This window comes from Cydia fagiglandana, chromosome Z (genome assembly GCF_963556715.1).
Source record: "Cydia fagiglandana chromosome Z, ilCydFagi1.1, whole genome shotgun sequence".
Taxonomy (NCBI): Eukaryota; Metazoa; Arthropoda; class Insecta; order Lepidoptera; family Tortricidae; genus Cydia; species Cydia fagiglandana.
The window spans coordinates 9,934,931-9,948,415 of record NC_085959.1 but is presented as its reverse complement, the minus strand read 5'-3'; the positions used below and the strand labels follow the sequence as shown (position 1 = coordinate 9,948,415).

General features: G+C 38.3%; 1 protein-coding gene across 4 annotated transcripts in view; it reads left to right on the top strand.

Moving 5' to 3' along the window:
* The window catches only part of LOC134678318 (protein NDRG3), a 117,237-nt gene that overhangs the window by 37,490 nt on the left and 66,262 nt on the right, over positions 1 to 13,485 (top strand). For all 4 annotated transcript variants that reach the window (XM_063536842.1, XM_063536843.1, XM_063536840.1 and 1 more), the window contains one exon: positions 6,190 to 6,383. In XM_063536842.1, coding sequence (XP_063392912.1) covers positions 6,190 to 6,383 — 194 coding nt within the window. The remainder of the gene's footprint in view (positions 1 to 6,189; positions 6,384 to 13,485) is intronic.

Sequence of the window (13,485 nt, the reverse complement as noted above, 5' to 3'; positions counted from 1 at the left end):
GCCTGGGTCCAGGCGCGGTTGTCCAGGTTGACGTTGAGGATTGATGAAAGTGTAACTTTAAGGACGGAATCTAGGGGTTCGATGAGATGAGGGTATTTCCAGACGGGGCTGCATCTAAGTATGTATGTAGATTTGGGCACGAAAAGACAAAATTTAATGATTACTAACGCCATGTGTGCACTAATTTTTAGAAGGCGGTCCGAATAAGCTTTGTGAGTATTTAGATGTTCGCTAATGATAGGTTCTATGGATTCTGGGAAGATTGGGGCACCAAGGAGTCTTAAAGAGGTTTTATCTACGATTTTGATATTAGGAGCTAAAGTGTTGAAATTCGAAATAATGTTATGTAGGTCGGTGGTGGGGAGATGATTATTTATATACAGTTCACATTTTGTAAAGTTTAATTCTAATCCTATCGTACTGAAAGAGTCGGTTAGGCTTCTCAAATCATCTAGAACAGACCTCCAATCACCACCTATTGTTCCGTCGTCCAGGTACCACGAATTGAATTTTGAATTTAAGTTGGAAATTATGGGGTGGATGGCAAGGCTGAATATAGCAGGTCCAAGTGGATCGCCCTGCTGACATCCCACTGCTGATGCCAAGCGATGGGTTTTGAAGAGGAGGTTTGTGGATTGATGGTAACATTGCCACAGGTATTTGTAGATAAGAGGTGTGGCATCTTGGATTTGTGTCAGTAGGGCGCCTCTATCGACGGAGTTGAAGGCGTTTTTCACGTCCACTTTCAGCAGCACCTCGCACGAGTCGTCATCGACAAAGGCGCGCGCTGCGTGAACAGCAGCCTCGCAGCCGCCTTTGCTGCCGAAACCAAGTTGGCAAGGTTGAAATTTTTTGGTGAGGGATGGAAAAATATGTTTGCAGCAGATTTTAGAACAAATACGCCGAAAGGTAAAGCCCACAGCGATAGGCCTTATGCCACCGTCTTTTTTTTTAAGGGCGCAGAGATTTGCTCCATATAAGATTCCTAAGACCTCGCTGCAGACTTTACCAGACAGCATGAGATTTATTAGTTGGGTGATACTGTCCAATAGACGCTCGCCGGCGTCACCGGTGGCACCGCATAGCAAATCTTTTAGGTGTTGTGGCGAGAGGCCATCAAGGCCACCGGCGGAGCCGTTTTTGAAAGACATAACTGCGGCCAGCACATCTTTCTTATTAGCAACCAGGTGTGGTGCATCAGGCTTCGGGGGTTCAGGCAGGCGGAGGGATGCTGCTGGAAGTGGATGCTTTGACGCTAATGCTGCGACGGTGTCAGGGCAGTCTGGAGCAACAACGTCGCTGGAAAATAGCATTTGAGCGGCTCCCTTAATGTTCCCGTCAATGATTTTTTGCTTTTTTTACATTTAAACTTAAAAAAATGTTCGGACCTGGGTGATCTAGCCTAATATACATATACATATTCGGCTAGATCACCCACATCATGTTATATATATGTATTTTTTTTTTAGGTATTAGTTTTAGTTTTGTAGGTAGTTTTAATTTTAGGTTACTTTTCTAAGTTTGTTTTTAAGTATGTTTATGGTTTAAAAAAAAATGTAACTTTACTTTAGATATTAATATACAAAATTAAAACTTAAAAAAACTTTTGTTTATTTTAAAAGCATGAGACTTAATTGAGAGGCTTAATTAGTTTAGGAAAGATGTTAGACACAATAGTTGCATTTGAAGAAAACACTAATGGCATTGGGAGCTAGTTTAGTTGCCTTTAAACTTTCCATCTTTATAGTGTCTAATCAGGAAGAGAAAAGGGCTAATACTTATTTCGTATTATCCCATTTTTATTATATGATACGAGTAGGTTTGTAAACTACCAAACAACCTGTCAACTTTCCTAATCTGATCTGTATATCTACTGATAAGCTTTGATCAACACAACTGACCCCGGGATCATGTTTCCTTACGAATGGTTTCCCTTTTAAATTTTCCTTAAAGAAATAACACTCACCCGAAACCGCTTCAGCGGAACTAATTGGCTCGTTTTACTTAAGAAAATGCCTTTTTTAGCAGATGTTGGAATCCTGCCATTCACCTCAAGATTGCTGTTGAAACCGATTACGTTTTGAACTCGATGCACCGGATCAGACAAGCGGAAAGATCTTTGAAGTTTTTGAACAGCTTTAGATGTCAACCTTGTATCTAAAACATAATCTCTAACTTAGGGCCACTTGCGTAAGCCAGGGTTAGCCACTAACCCGGGGTTAATCGTTAACTCTGAGTTAAATTGTACTGGTAACTCCGGTTTTAACCGTTTAACCCCGGGTTAGTTAGTGGCTAACCGCTGGTGCAAGCGGCCCTTATAAAATGAACTGTGTAGATACCTTCTGAACCATCTGCAAGTGATTGAAATTTTCTTGAATATTATGATTAATAAAATATGTATATAAAAATAAAAAGTTATTTTGTTTTAATTCGCTCGTGCGTGTCGCGACAATGATAACTAATTCACATCGATTAGATATCGAAATGTACGTTCAAATCGCCGCATTATTGTCTATTTTTTCCCCAAAAATACTCGGTGTAACCCGAGTATAACCAGTATTTCATAAGTCCGGGTATGTCGTGACGTTTATACCTTTGCTTCGGCTTCCCCGCTGAGCTTCTAACTTCTAACCCGCTTATCGGCGTGCTAGCGAGTGCTCAGACAAGTGCCTTTGAGCTAGCTGCTTGTAACGGACCATGATCTTGTAATTTGTTCGTGCGATTCCATCCGACAGTCAATAGTCACCAGTGGAAATGCGCAGCCGAAATTCACAAAATAAATGTTTTATTTTATTTATTTAACCAACTTTACATTGACAATTCAACCAGACATGCAAGTTATGGGTTCCAAACATATGTCATCACTCATCATCTCAGCCATAAGACGTCCACTGCTGAACATAGGCCTCCCCATTGGACCTCCATTCGTACCGGTTGGAAGCGACCCGCATCCAGTGTCTTCCGGCGGCCTTAAGGCAAACATATGTACTTAAAACTAATTATAATAGGCTTAAAGTAGGTAATTGTATACTGTGGACCGAAGAAAATTGAGATAGGTTGCGTTGCAATGTTGATTTTGTTAGTGTATGACATTATAAGGTTATTTGAGATGACTAGGTGGGATTAATCCCCGCCTCGGTCATGTGGGATTTCGCCATGAAAAACTGGACACTGTATTGGTCCTTTTTAGGGTCCCGTAGTCAACTAGGAACCCTTATACTTTTTTATTTAATTAAATACTTATGTTGGGCTACTTGATTAGAAGAGGTGTTAAGAAAACAAAGCTAAAGATATGAGTACAACTTTTTTTGAAGGATCCAATAAAAATCTCCAAGCTAATGACATTAAAGGAGAACAACATAATTTTTCTTCTTTTTTACATTATATTAGAAAATCGTATCGACTTATACTTGGTCAAGCAGATCTTGTCAGTAGAAAAAGGCGGCAAATTTGAAAAATGTAGGCGCGAAGGGAGATCGTCTCATAGAAAATTTGAATTTCGCGCCTTTTTTTACTGACAAGATTTGCTTGACCGTCTATATATTAATTATTGTCTCCATTAGGAAATTTACTTACCCGGATCTATCTAGAAGTACGATTAATTAATGCGACTTAAATATTCAATCTCTTGCTTCTGTCTTGAGAGCGCTGGGAGTAATTGAATTGTAACTGATCCATTTTATCTGAAACGATAATATTTTAAAGTGCAAAGCAATTCACTTCAGAAATTAAGAATGGCATTCGTTGATATATTTTTGTTAAAGTTGCAATAGATTTATTAGTTTAAGTAGAAGTTGCATTTGTGTTACTTTATTTTGATTTTAAAGTGACTAAAATAAATTGTAAATAATATGTTTTTTCAAATATTTATTTTATTATTTTGAATAAGCCGTGTCCGCCACTGGGGGACTTAACCCTACTCCAATGCACCTTTCGGCGACAGCTAATATTGAAATCAGATTAAAATTTCCTCTTATTTAAAGGCAAATTTAAAGCAAAGACCTAATAAGTAGGTACCAGCATAATTACTTCAGGGTCTCTGTATCTGATTGTGAAGAGCGGAAGTTGGATCCTCTATCGTGACGTGATATCGCTTTTAACCCGCCGGTTCTTTACTTCCTTGAGCCCTTCCGCTGAACCAGTCCCGAGTTTCATCGACATTTGATTATCTTTTTAGAATTTCAGTTACACATTTAGCCTCTAGACTGTATTTGAAATTTCACAACAGAGAGAAAAAGACACTTCATACTTTAGCATGAAGTGTCTCGTAATATTTTCAAAATCCTCACTACTCGAATTGAAAAAATTGATCCCATGGTCAAATTTCTAATGCTCGTTTCTAGTGACATTTATACAGGATGACCAAAAAATAAGTGCGTTTCCACTACTAGTTTTGGTAACTGCGTAATTATGCGTTTGATAATTATTTAAAACATCAAGCAGCATTGTTTGTGTTCATTCCTTTCTCCGTAATAAAGGGAAATTACAAATGAGTAGTTTAGTTTGACAAGCTCAGGAATAGCTTTATTTAAAATATGAAGCGTTTTTGCCCCAGCTATAGTAAAAAGACATCGTCCTCTGCGTTTGTCCCTCCAATCTTTATAGCGCCCTTTGTTGCTTACCTGCTGAAGATACTTTGGAAAATTGAGTTGCAACCTTAATTCATCAACCTATTGTCTTTTTTTAAGCTGTTTTTGTTTATTACACTTAACTGTGTAGGGTTTTCAAGGCAATTGAACGATGACCCTTCCCTTTATAACCCTCGGTTTTAGATACAGCAATGTACAAAACTAAACAGAACGGACCGGATTACTTTGCGTCCAACAACATAAGTTTCACATGTTGCTCGAAATACGAATGGTCGACCTTCTGTCAATGCTGCAGAGTTTACACATCGGCTCACTATTGGTAAATTGTATGTAGTTCCGCAATAAAAACTCGCCAAGTCCCCGGGTCTACTGCAACGTGTATCAGATACAAAGTGTGAAATAAAATAACTTGGCAGATGCATTAGCATATAGAGCGAATCGGTCACAGGTCATAGCCCTGCACCCTGTAGTGTCACAGACGCGTGAACTAGACGTCAGTCGTTAAATGATGGTTGAAGTGTGACAGCACTTAAGTAGGACCCTTTGCACCTATTAATGTTCTGTCGATTTCATCACTTCTGTTCTTCTGGTGGAGACGAAACATTTATGCTTTCGTACTATTACCCATTAAGCTATATAAAAACAAAATTTCCCTCCCTACATCTAGTTTGCGTTTTTATATACATACAACAAAAATACGTTAAAACTATTGTAAGGAGATTACCTCCATATGTCACAATATGATATCGGTCAAGTTATCAATTCTAAAACTTCAATAAAACTAAATATGATTTACTTTACAATATATGTATTAGTTAATACCAGCGAGCTTCACTTCGAAACGCCTAATAATGTCAAATTAATATGATCATTTATCAATGAGCAATGTTTCGAGGAACTAGGGTGGTTCGTAGTGGACTTGATGATTTGGAGCAAGGAAAACTACTAATTAGAATTCACGGGTCAATAACCCGTAGCTCGTGTGTGTTACTATACCTACCTACATGTAAGTAAATAGATTAATTACACTTAGGTAGCGGCTCGTGGGACTATCTTTAATGATACTTAAAACATTTTGTCCCTGAAAAATTGATATACCTACTTATAAACAGTTATAGGCTACGGTGACCGCGTACTATCAGTATAAAAAAATAGATGTCAAAGTTCAAACTCGCAAATAGCTACTCATAGGTATAATTAAGTAATAAAATCTACTGGGTGATATTGATATGATAACGTTAAGTGGCCCACAGATTAGGTACCAGTACGCCGGACGATATGTGCTTGTGCCTGTCAGTCAAACGCAAAAGGTGACAGTTCCGAACAACTGACAGGCTGATGTCGTCCGGCGACCTGATAATCAGTGGGCCCCTTTAAGAATGTAAGGCTGGGTGTCACGCGGACCGTCCGTGCGGATCGCTCCGCACCGCCAACTTGCATGAGAAAGCTGTCCACGCGGATGGTCTTGCGCGCGGACCCATCAGCTTTACTCTGTAACGCTCCCTGAACTTAATAGCTTAAGTTCAGGGAGCGTTACAAGCGATCCGCACGGACGGTCCGCGTGACACTAAAACCAGCCTAACTAAAGTATCTCCCACAGCGTGGCGCCGATGGACAGCATGGACGACATCGAGTTGAAGAATATCCAGCTCCAGTTCCCGTCCGGCCGCTGCTTCGGGGAGGCGGGCTGCACCGAGGTCCGCGTGCGCACCGACCGCGGGGACATCCTCGTGGCCGTGCAGGGCGACCGCAACAAACCCGCCATCTTCACCTACCACGACCTTGGCCTAAACTGTGAGTACTTGGCCTAGTATACCTACATTATAACATTACAGTGTAGAAGGTAGAGAGAGGCAATAGAGAGTACTCTCTCCAGGCGGGTGTTATGCCTGGGGGCCGAAGTCCACTGAGAGTTGGTCGGAAGTTATATATGTATATATCAACTGACATTATAACTCCGTAAGTGCGATATAGGTCTCATACTAATTGCGTTCTAGCTCCCTAACGCCATCTGTTAGATGTTAGATTATTATGGCACGACATTTGCAGTCACAGCTAGAGGAGACACCACAACAGTTTACAACGCATCGAAATTAAATAACATCAAGGTTATCCGAGCGCTGGCTGCTTCGGCGCAGCAGGCTATACCGAAACGCATGGTCAATAAAAAACCGAATAGAAAGGTCGAATCATCGAAAAGTTCATTTATCTATTTATGTTAAGGAAAACTAAAAGCTTTAAACTTACAATAGACAACAAAATTATAACAGCCAATTTCAGGAACTCACAGGTAGTTACAAAGTATTAAATCTTAAATTCTTCGTGCTAGCCCACTTTACGTTAGTAGGTAAATAAATCAAAAATAATCAAACGAAGTAGTAATACTTGTGGTTAAAATACATCGAATTGCGTGACAATATTTTATATAGTTTTAATGTGCACCGAACGAAATGGGGTATGAAGAAACAGCCGTCCAATCTCGTCTTCATAACATAATTTACCAAACGCTTTAAAACATACGAACCTTCATAAGGTAAACATACTAGTGCTCGACATGCTAATGCCTAATAGATGACACCTTGCTGTCACCTCTATTGACAATTAATTAAGTTTCAAGGTGACATATATGTATAATAATACTGGTACCGCGTCGAACACCAGTAGTCGCAAAAACAAACTGCAACAAACCAATAAAAACTTTAGCATTTTAATAGGTTCTTTATTATACGTTTTTTTTAATTGCAATCAAGGCTATTTATTAAAATAGCAAGTTTTAATTAACATTCCAACACAAAATCGCCACAAGCGGCACGCGGATGAATTTAAGATATTTCCTAACATTCGGGAGCTCGAGGCGTCGGTGTCCTGGGTTACATTTCCGGGGCTGCATTCCTTCACGCGAATGTGACGGAACTAAATAAAATTGAGACCTAGCTATCCCTCCCTATAGTTGGACACTTTTGACGTGACACAATGTAGAGGTAGACAGGTTACCACAATGTAGACACAATGTAGATCTACTTAAAGAAAGCAATCACATGAACGTAAAACATAAATATTTTAAAGTTCGGGAACTACAAAAAACCACAATATACCTGATTAGTTCTTTTGGTCATGTCTCGTGATATCGCCCTGTTGAAATATCGCATGCTGTAAAAACCATGACAGACCACAGCTGCAAAAATGTAATAGCATGCGATGCAATATACTCCTAGATCTTCCGAGTCACAAAGTCGTCTATATTTTGTGAACCACGTGTTTCTGTCGCCAATTGCGAGACGCGACGTCCAGGGAAATCTGATTCCATGTACATGATTAAATCGAGATGTGATATAACAAACCGTCTGAGTCGACTCGGATGGAAAATGGGGTATATGTACTTACATCAATGTATGGGGTGGCTGACTGGCTGTAGACTACTAGCATTACATTGATATGATAGCTGTTTGTCTGTTTGCTTGAGACGATCGTGCATGATACTTTAAGGCCCGCTTGCACCATTCCACTAACCCGAGGTTAACCGTTAAGCCTTTAACCCAGTGTCAAATTGTACTGGTAACCATGGTAATTCTAAGTTTAACCGGTTAACCCCTAGTGAATGGTGCAAGTGGCCCTAAAGAGTTTAAAGTGTCATATTTGCTCATAGAAATTGCGATTAGTCGTTAGTCGTACATCATTATTCATAATAATTTATAACAGTGGAATAATTTTCAATCGTTCCTAATATAACATTTTTTTTTAAATTATGAATGGGCTTACTCATGGCCACAGACTAGCCGAGGCGTAGACGTGGCCTACGATGGAGCGAGCTCGCCCAGAAGGTGCCTGTTCACTCTTGATTTGAAGGTTGCCGGGTTATAAGAACATGGAAATATAGACGCCGGCAAGGAATTCCATTCCTTGGCAGTGCGCATAAGGAAAGTAGAAGCAAAGCGCTCACGTTACATTAATAAATAACAACATAATAACATACCACCACAGGCACCTGCCGCGATAGCAGAGGACGCTGGTTCGACTCCAGCCTGGGGCACTGGGGGCCTTGGTCACTTTTTTAACCGACTTCCAAATCTCAAAGAAGGAGGTTATCAATTCGGTTGTATGTTTTTTTTTATTTTTTTTTTATTTTTTTTATTTTTATTTTTTTTATGTTTGTTACTCCATAACTCCGTCATTACTGGACCGATTTTGAAAATTCTTTTTTTGATTGAATGTATATGCATACAAATTGGTCCCGTTTTTGTCAAAACCCAGTTCTGATGATGGGATCCATGAGGAATCGAGGGAACTCCTCAAATCTTAAAGGCATACACATAGTGATTTTTGGTTTTTTATCAACGAATCAAGCATATACATCCAAAAAAGTGACATTTGATGAAGTGGAACTGCTGATGATGATCAGAACGGAACTCTTCAACGACGCATAGTTCACGGTTGGCGATTTGTCCTCTTCGTTATGTTTGTTAAGCAAGTTAAGTTTTTAAGCCACATTTTTGTCAAGCTCGAGTTCTGATGATGGGATCCATGAGGAATCAAGGGAACTCCTCAAATATTAAAGGCATGCGTATAGAGATTTTTGTATTTACATCAGAAAATCAAGCATTTTCATTAAAAACTGTCGCATTTCATGAAGTGGAATTGCTGATGATGATCAGAACAGAACTCTTCAACGACGCATAGTTCACGTTTGGCGATTTTTCCTCTTCGTTATGTTCGTTAAGCAAGTTAAGTTTTTAAGCCACACGTTTGTCAAGCTCGAGTTCTGATGATGGGATCCATAAGGAATCGAGGGAACTCCTCAAATCTTAAAGGCATACGTATACGGAATTTTCTGTATTTTCATCATAAAATCAAGCATTTACATTAAAAACTGTCGCATTTGATGAAGTGGAACTGCTGATGGTGACCAGAACAGAACTCTTCAACGACGCATGGTACACGTCTGGTGATAACGAATTTCGATTTTGACTTGGACTAGGACCCGGACTCGGACTCATACCCGGACCCGGACCTGGACACGGATCCAGATTCGGACCCGGAGTCGGATCCTGACTCGGAACCGGACTCGGATCCGGTCTGGGATCCGGACATTATACAGAAGCGAAATGCTAGTAGAAAAGTGGGTGGTTTTACCTCCTTTTCTACATAGTGTACCATCTAGAGTAATCTTTCATCGGCCCCCATGGAAGTCGGTTTTTTTTTCTTAAAAATTATCTTAGTATATGGTATTTATTTCAGTTTATTAATAACATAACAAGTAATCTATGACTGTCTTACCTTTCAAAGGTCAAAGATAATATGGCTTCCCTTGCTATGAGCTCGCTTGAACCTGGTGTCGCAATCAAGACAATATTCAATTTAGATTTCTCTTTGAACGAAGAACTATTTTTTACGGAAAGATACGAATATTTTGTCGTTAATTTGGCTTGACCACAGTGATAATAGATATATTTAAAGTTCATAAAACATAATATAATTTATACAAGAATTATACCTTAATGAAGAATTATACCCCAATAAATTTTTTTATTATGAATAAGGGAGTAAGTATTGCTAAATCTTGTTATACAGCGAGGATACTCTGCCAGCATCTACGGCACCATCCCGCAGGGGGATATTCGTAGTTTTTAGTATTTTATTTTAAGATAAGCATTATTTATTTTTAGATTTAAGTTTATAATTTTTAGGGTTCCGTATTAGTTATTTTATCCTCGTAAGACCCCAAGTCAATTTTTGCGCTTTTAAATTTGGAACTTTCTTTTATTTCTATAAGAGTACAAAACTCGAATTTAATTTGTACTTGTACAAGTACGCGGGGACTTACGAGGCTATTGGAGATGTGTTAAAATGTGTATGTTAATAAATTAATTATTAATCAAGAAATGAAAATAATAGCTTGAATGGCAGAACTTGTAAGGTTCATTAATTAAATTAAGCGCCGGCGTCATACGGTTGCCGAGTTGACAAGAGTCGAGTATTATGATGAGAAAAGTTGACCGTGTATTACGAACGAGTCCCAAAATATTGGGAAACCTTTTAGTACGGCCCATTGGCCACGCCCAAGGTTCTTACAAAAGTGTGTGCCGAGTAAAGAAAAGAACACGTATATACCTGCAGGATAACATACAGAATACATTGATACATACGAGTAATTATATTTTACGTTAAAGGTAACGTTCTGATGGCGACTGCAGCTGTCTGTTTTTTCAGGGAAGTTGACAGTGACATCACCCACGTCTTTCAAGGCATGCAACAGTAATGATTGAACCAGATTTTCCATACTGATACGGCATACTGTTGCCGTCCTAATCACCCGAATGTCACCTTTAATCATAATAAAAATAGTTACATAGATATACGAGGGTCGCACTGAAATATTCGGGAATGGGACACTTAGAAATAACATAATAGAAAGAGGCATATAATTTATAAAAATGTAACTCTTTATAAAACTTTTAAGGTATATTCCATTTGGTTGTCATTTGTATTTAAGAATTACTGGCAATTTGAAAATTGTATGTCGAACATTATTTGAATTTTTGGCCAAGTGATTTTTCGGATCATATTTTTAAACGGTTTTCAATATACCCTCAGCGAATAAATAAAAGTTACAATGGGCTTCTGTTATTTTTTTATGAACTAGAGTTCATCGTACGCTCGTTTGCAGTTAAAAATAAATATGAAAGTCACTTTCATTTTATCCCATGGGTGATCTTAAAGAAGCATGTCATTCCAAAGCGACGTCAAAAATTAAAATCGCATTTGTGCTGTTAATTAAAAAGACTGCCAAAAAAGTTGCATATCGGCAGATTTCGACATTCCTAAATATTCATATGACAACAGTAAAAAAATCTTTTATATATATATACATTTAAAAAAAACTTCAATTCCGTTGGCTACTCCACGAATTTCATACAAAACCACTAAGGCCCCAAAATCGCCATACAAAAAGGACTTTGGGATTATGAGCCGTGTGCATTACAGAATGATTACTTTCAAAAGAAAATTTATATGCGTGGTCAGTTTGAGTTTAAGTATGCATTAAAATAAAGATTGACTGTCTAGATGCGACAGATTTCTCTATTCCCGACATTTTCAGTGCAACCCTCGTAAATAACCACGGCGCCATAACACTTTACGTTATATCTGGTTTTTGATCCGAGCCCTCTACGGGTTTTTAAAGAAGTAACACGTCATTTTTTTTTACAATAAGGTAACCAATGCACCCTGCAATACTGTCACGATACACGTAAGTTCAGTTTCAACGCAATACACGTATTAAAGTTACCTATCATTTTAAATCCGAAATGCATTTCCCTCATAAGTAACCATTAATCATAATCATAGCATTAATCGCTTAGACGAACTCTTCGTATATAGGAAATACTTTTTAATAAAAGTACTTCCACTTCCATCGAGAAGGTGTCAACACACAACTTTATTGTTAAGATTGTAAGAGCGTGCGTAGATCTGACTCGTTAATAAGCTGAATTGCTGCCGACTGTACATATGTATGTGACGGTGGCGGTAAGTTCTGTTTCGGCAAACAAAGATAATTTCAGTGTAGGTGTTTCAAATTACACATGTTCATTAAATATTTATGCTGAAATGATTATTTGAATAGACAAAGAGTAATTTACTGTAGTAAATAACCTAGTTAATCGTTAAATGTATGGGATATTTGTTAATGAATGGGTGATCCGTGGACTGATAATGTGGGGCACGAAGTAAAATTATCTTGATGGAAATTAGTGATCGGACCAGACTGAATTTATTTATTTATTTTATTTATAAAATGTTTACATGACCTTACAGACAGATCCAATGCGCCATGAAACTTAACATTAACATATTCCAAACAGGTACATATAAATAACAATCAGGTACAAACAAATAATACAATTACAAATCACTAGTCCCTTATCACATCCACAATTACACTTTAACGAATGTAGGCCTCAAACCAAGAATGTATTACTGAATGTACTTATTATTTAAAGTTTTAAACCAAGAGTAGGTGACCAGGCTCACTCCTCTAAAATGTTGGAAAGTAGGAGAGCGTATAATGGAAACAAAAGAATAACTATCAGAAATACCTAAAACCACGACGAACAACCGACGTATTTCTCAGTTCCATGTGGAACCGTTTTAAAAGAATTATCGAAAGTTTGCACGCGATTTCCTCATGCACTTAATAGGCGCTGCCTGCCGCGACAGGTGATTCACTGGGTACAATATTACTGGGTTGTTGTACTCGTGGTATAGCTAGCTTACCTAGCCAATCATCAAATAAGTATACAGGGTGTTATTTAAACATTTCACCATAGTGGACGTCCGCTTTTCCATACAAGCGTAGTCCTCATTTTCTACTCTGGATATTGTATTACTCATAGCTCCTTTCGTTTATTTTTTTAGATCTTTTGATTACATATATATGTAATCAAAAAATAGGAGTTAGAAGCGAAAAATAAGTTCCATATATTTAGAAAAGTTAGAAAATGGTACGTTCATATGACGAAGCGGTCACGGGAAGTCGTTGCCTTACCCCTTAATCTGCGAGATAACATTTTGATGATATTCTCCGAAAAATTATGGCTCATAGAAAACGCAACATCTAATCATCAGATTTCAGGGTGACCCTGGTTCGTAGGTACAAAACAATTATATTCACATTTCTCCTGTACATATAGGTACTCAAAGTTTAATTTTTAGGGTTCCGTACCCAAAGGGTAAAACGGGACCCTATTACTAAGACTTCGCTGTCCGTCCGTCCGTCCGTCCGTCTGTCTGTCACCAGGCTGTATCTCACGAACCGTGATAGCTAGACAGTTGAAATTTTCACAGATGATGTATTTCTGTTGCCGCTATAACAACAAATACTAAAAACAGAATAAAATAA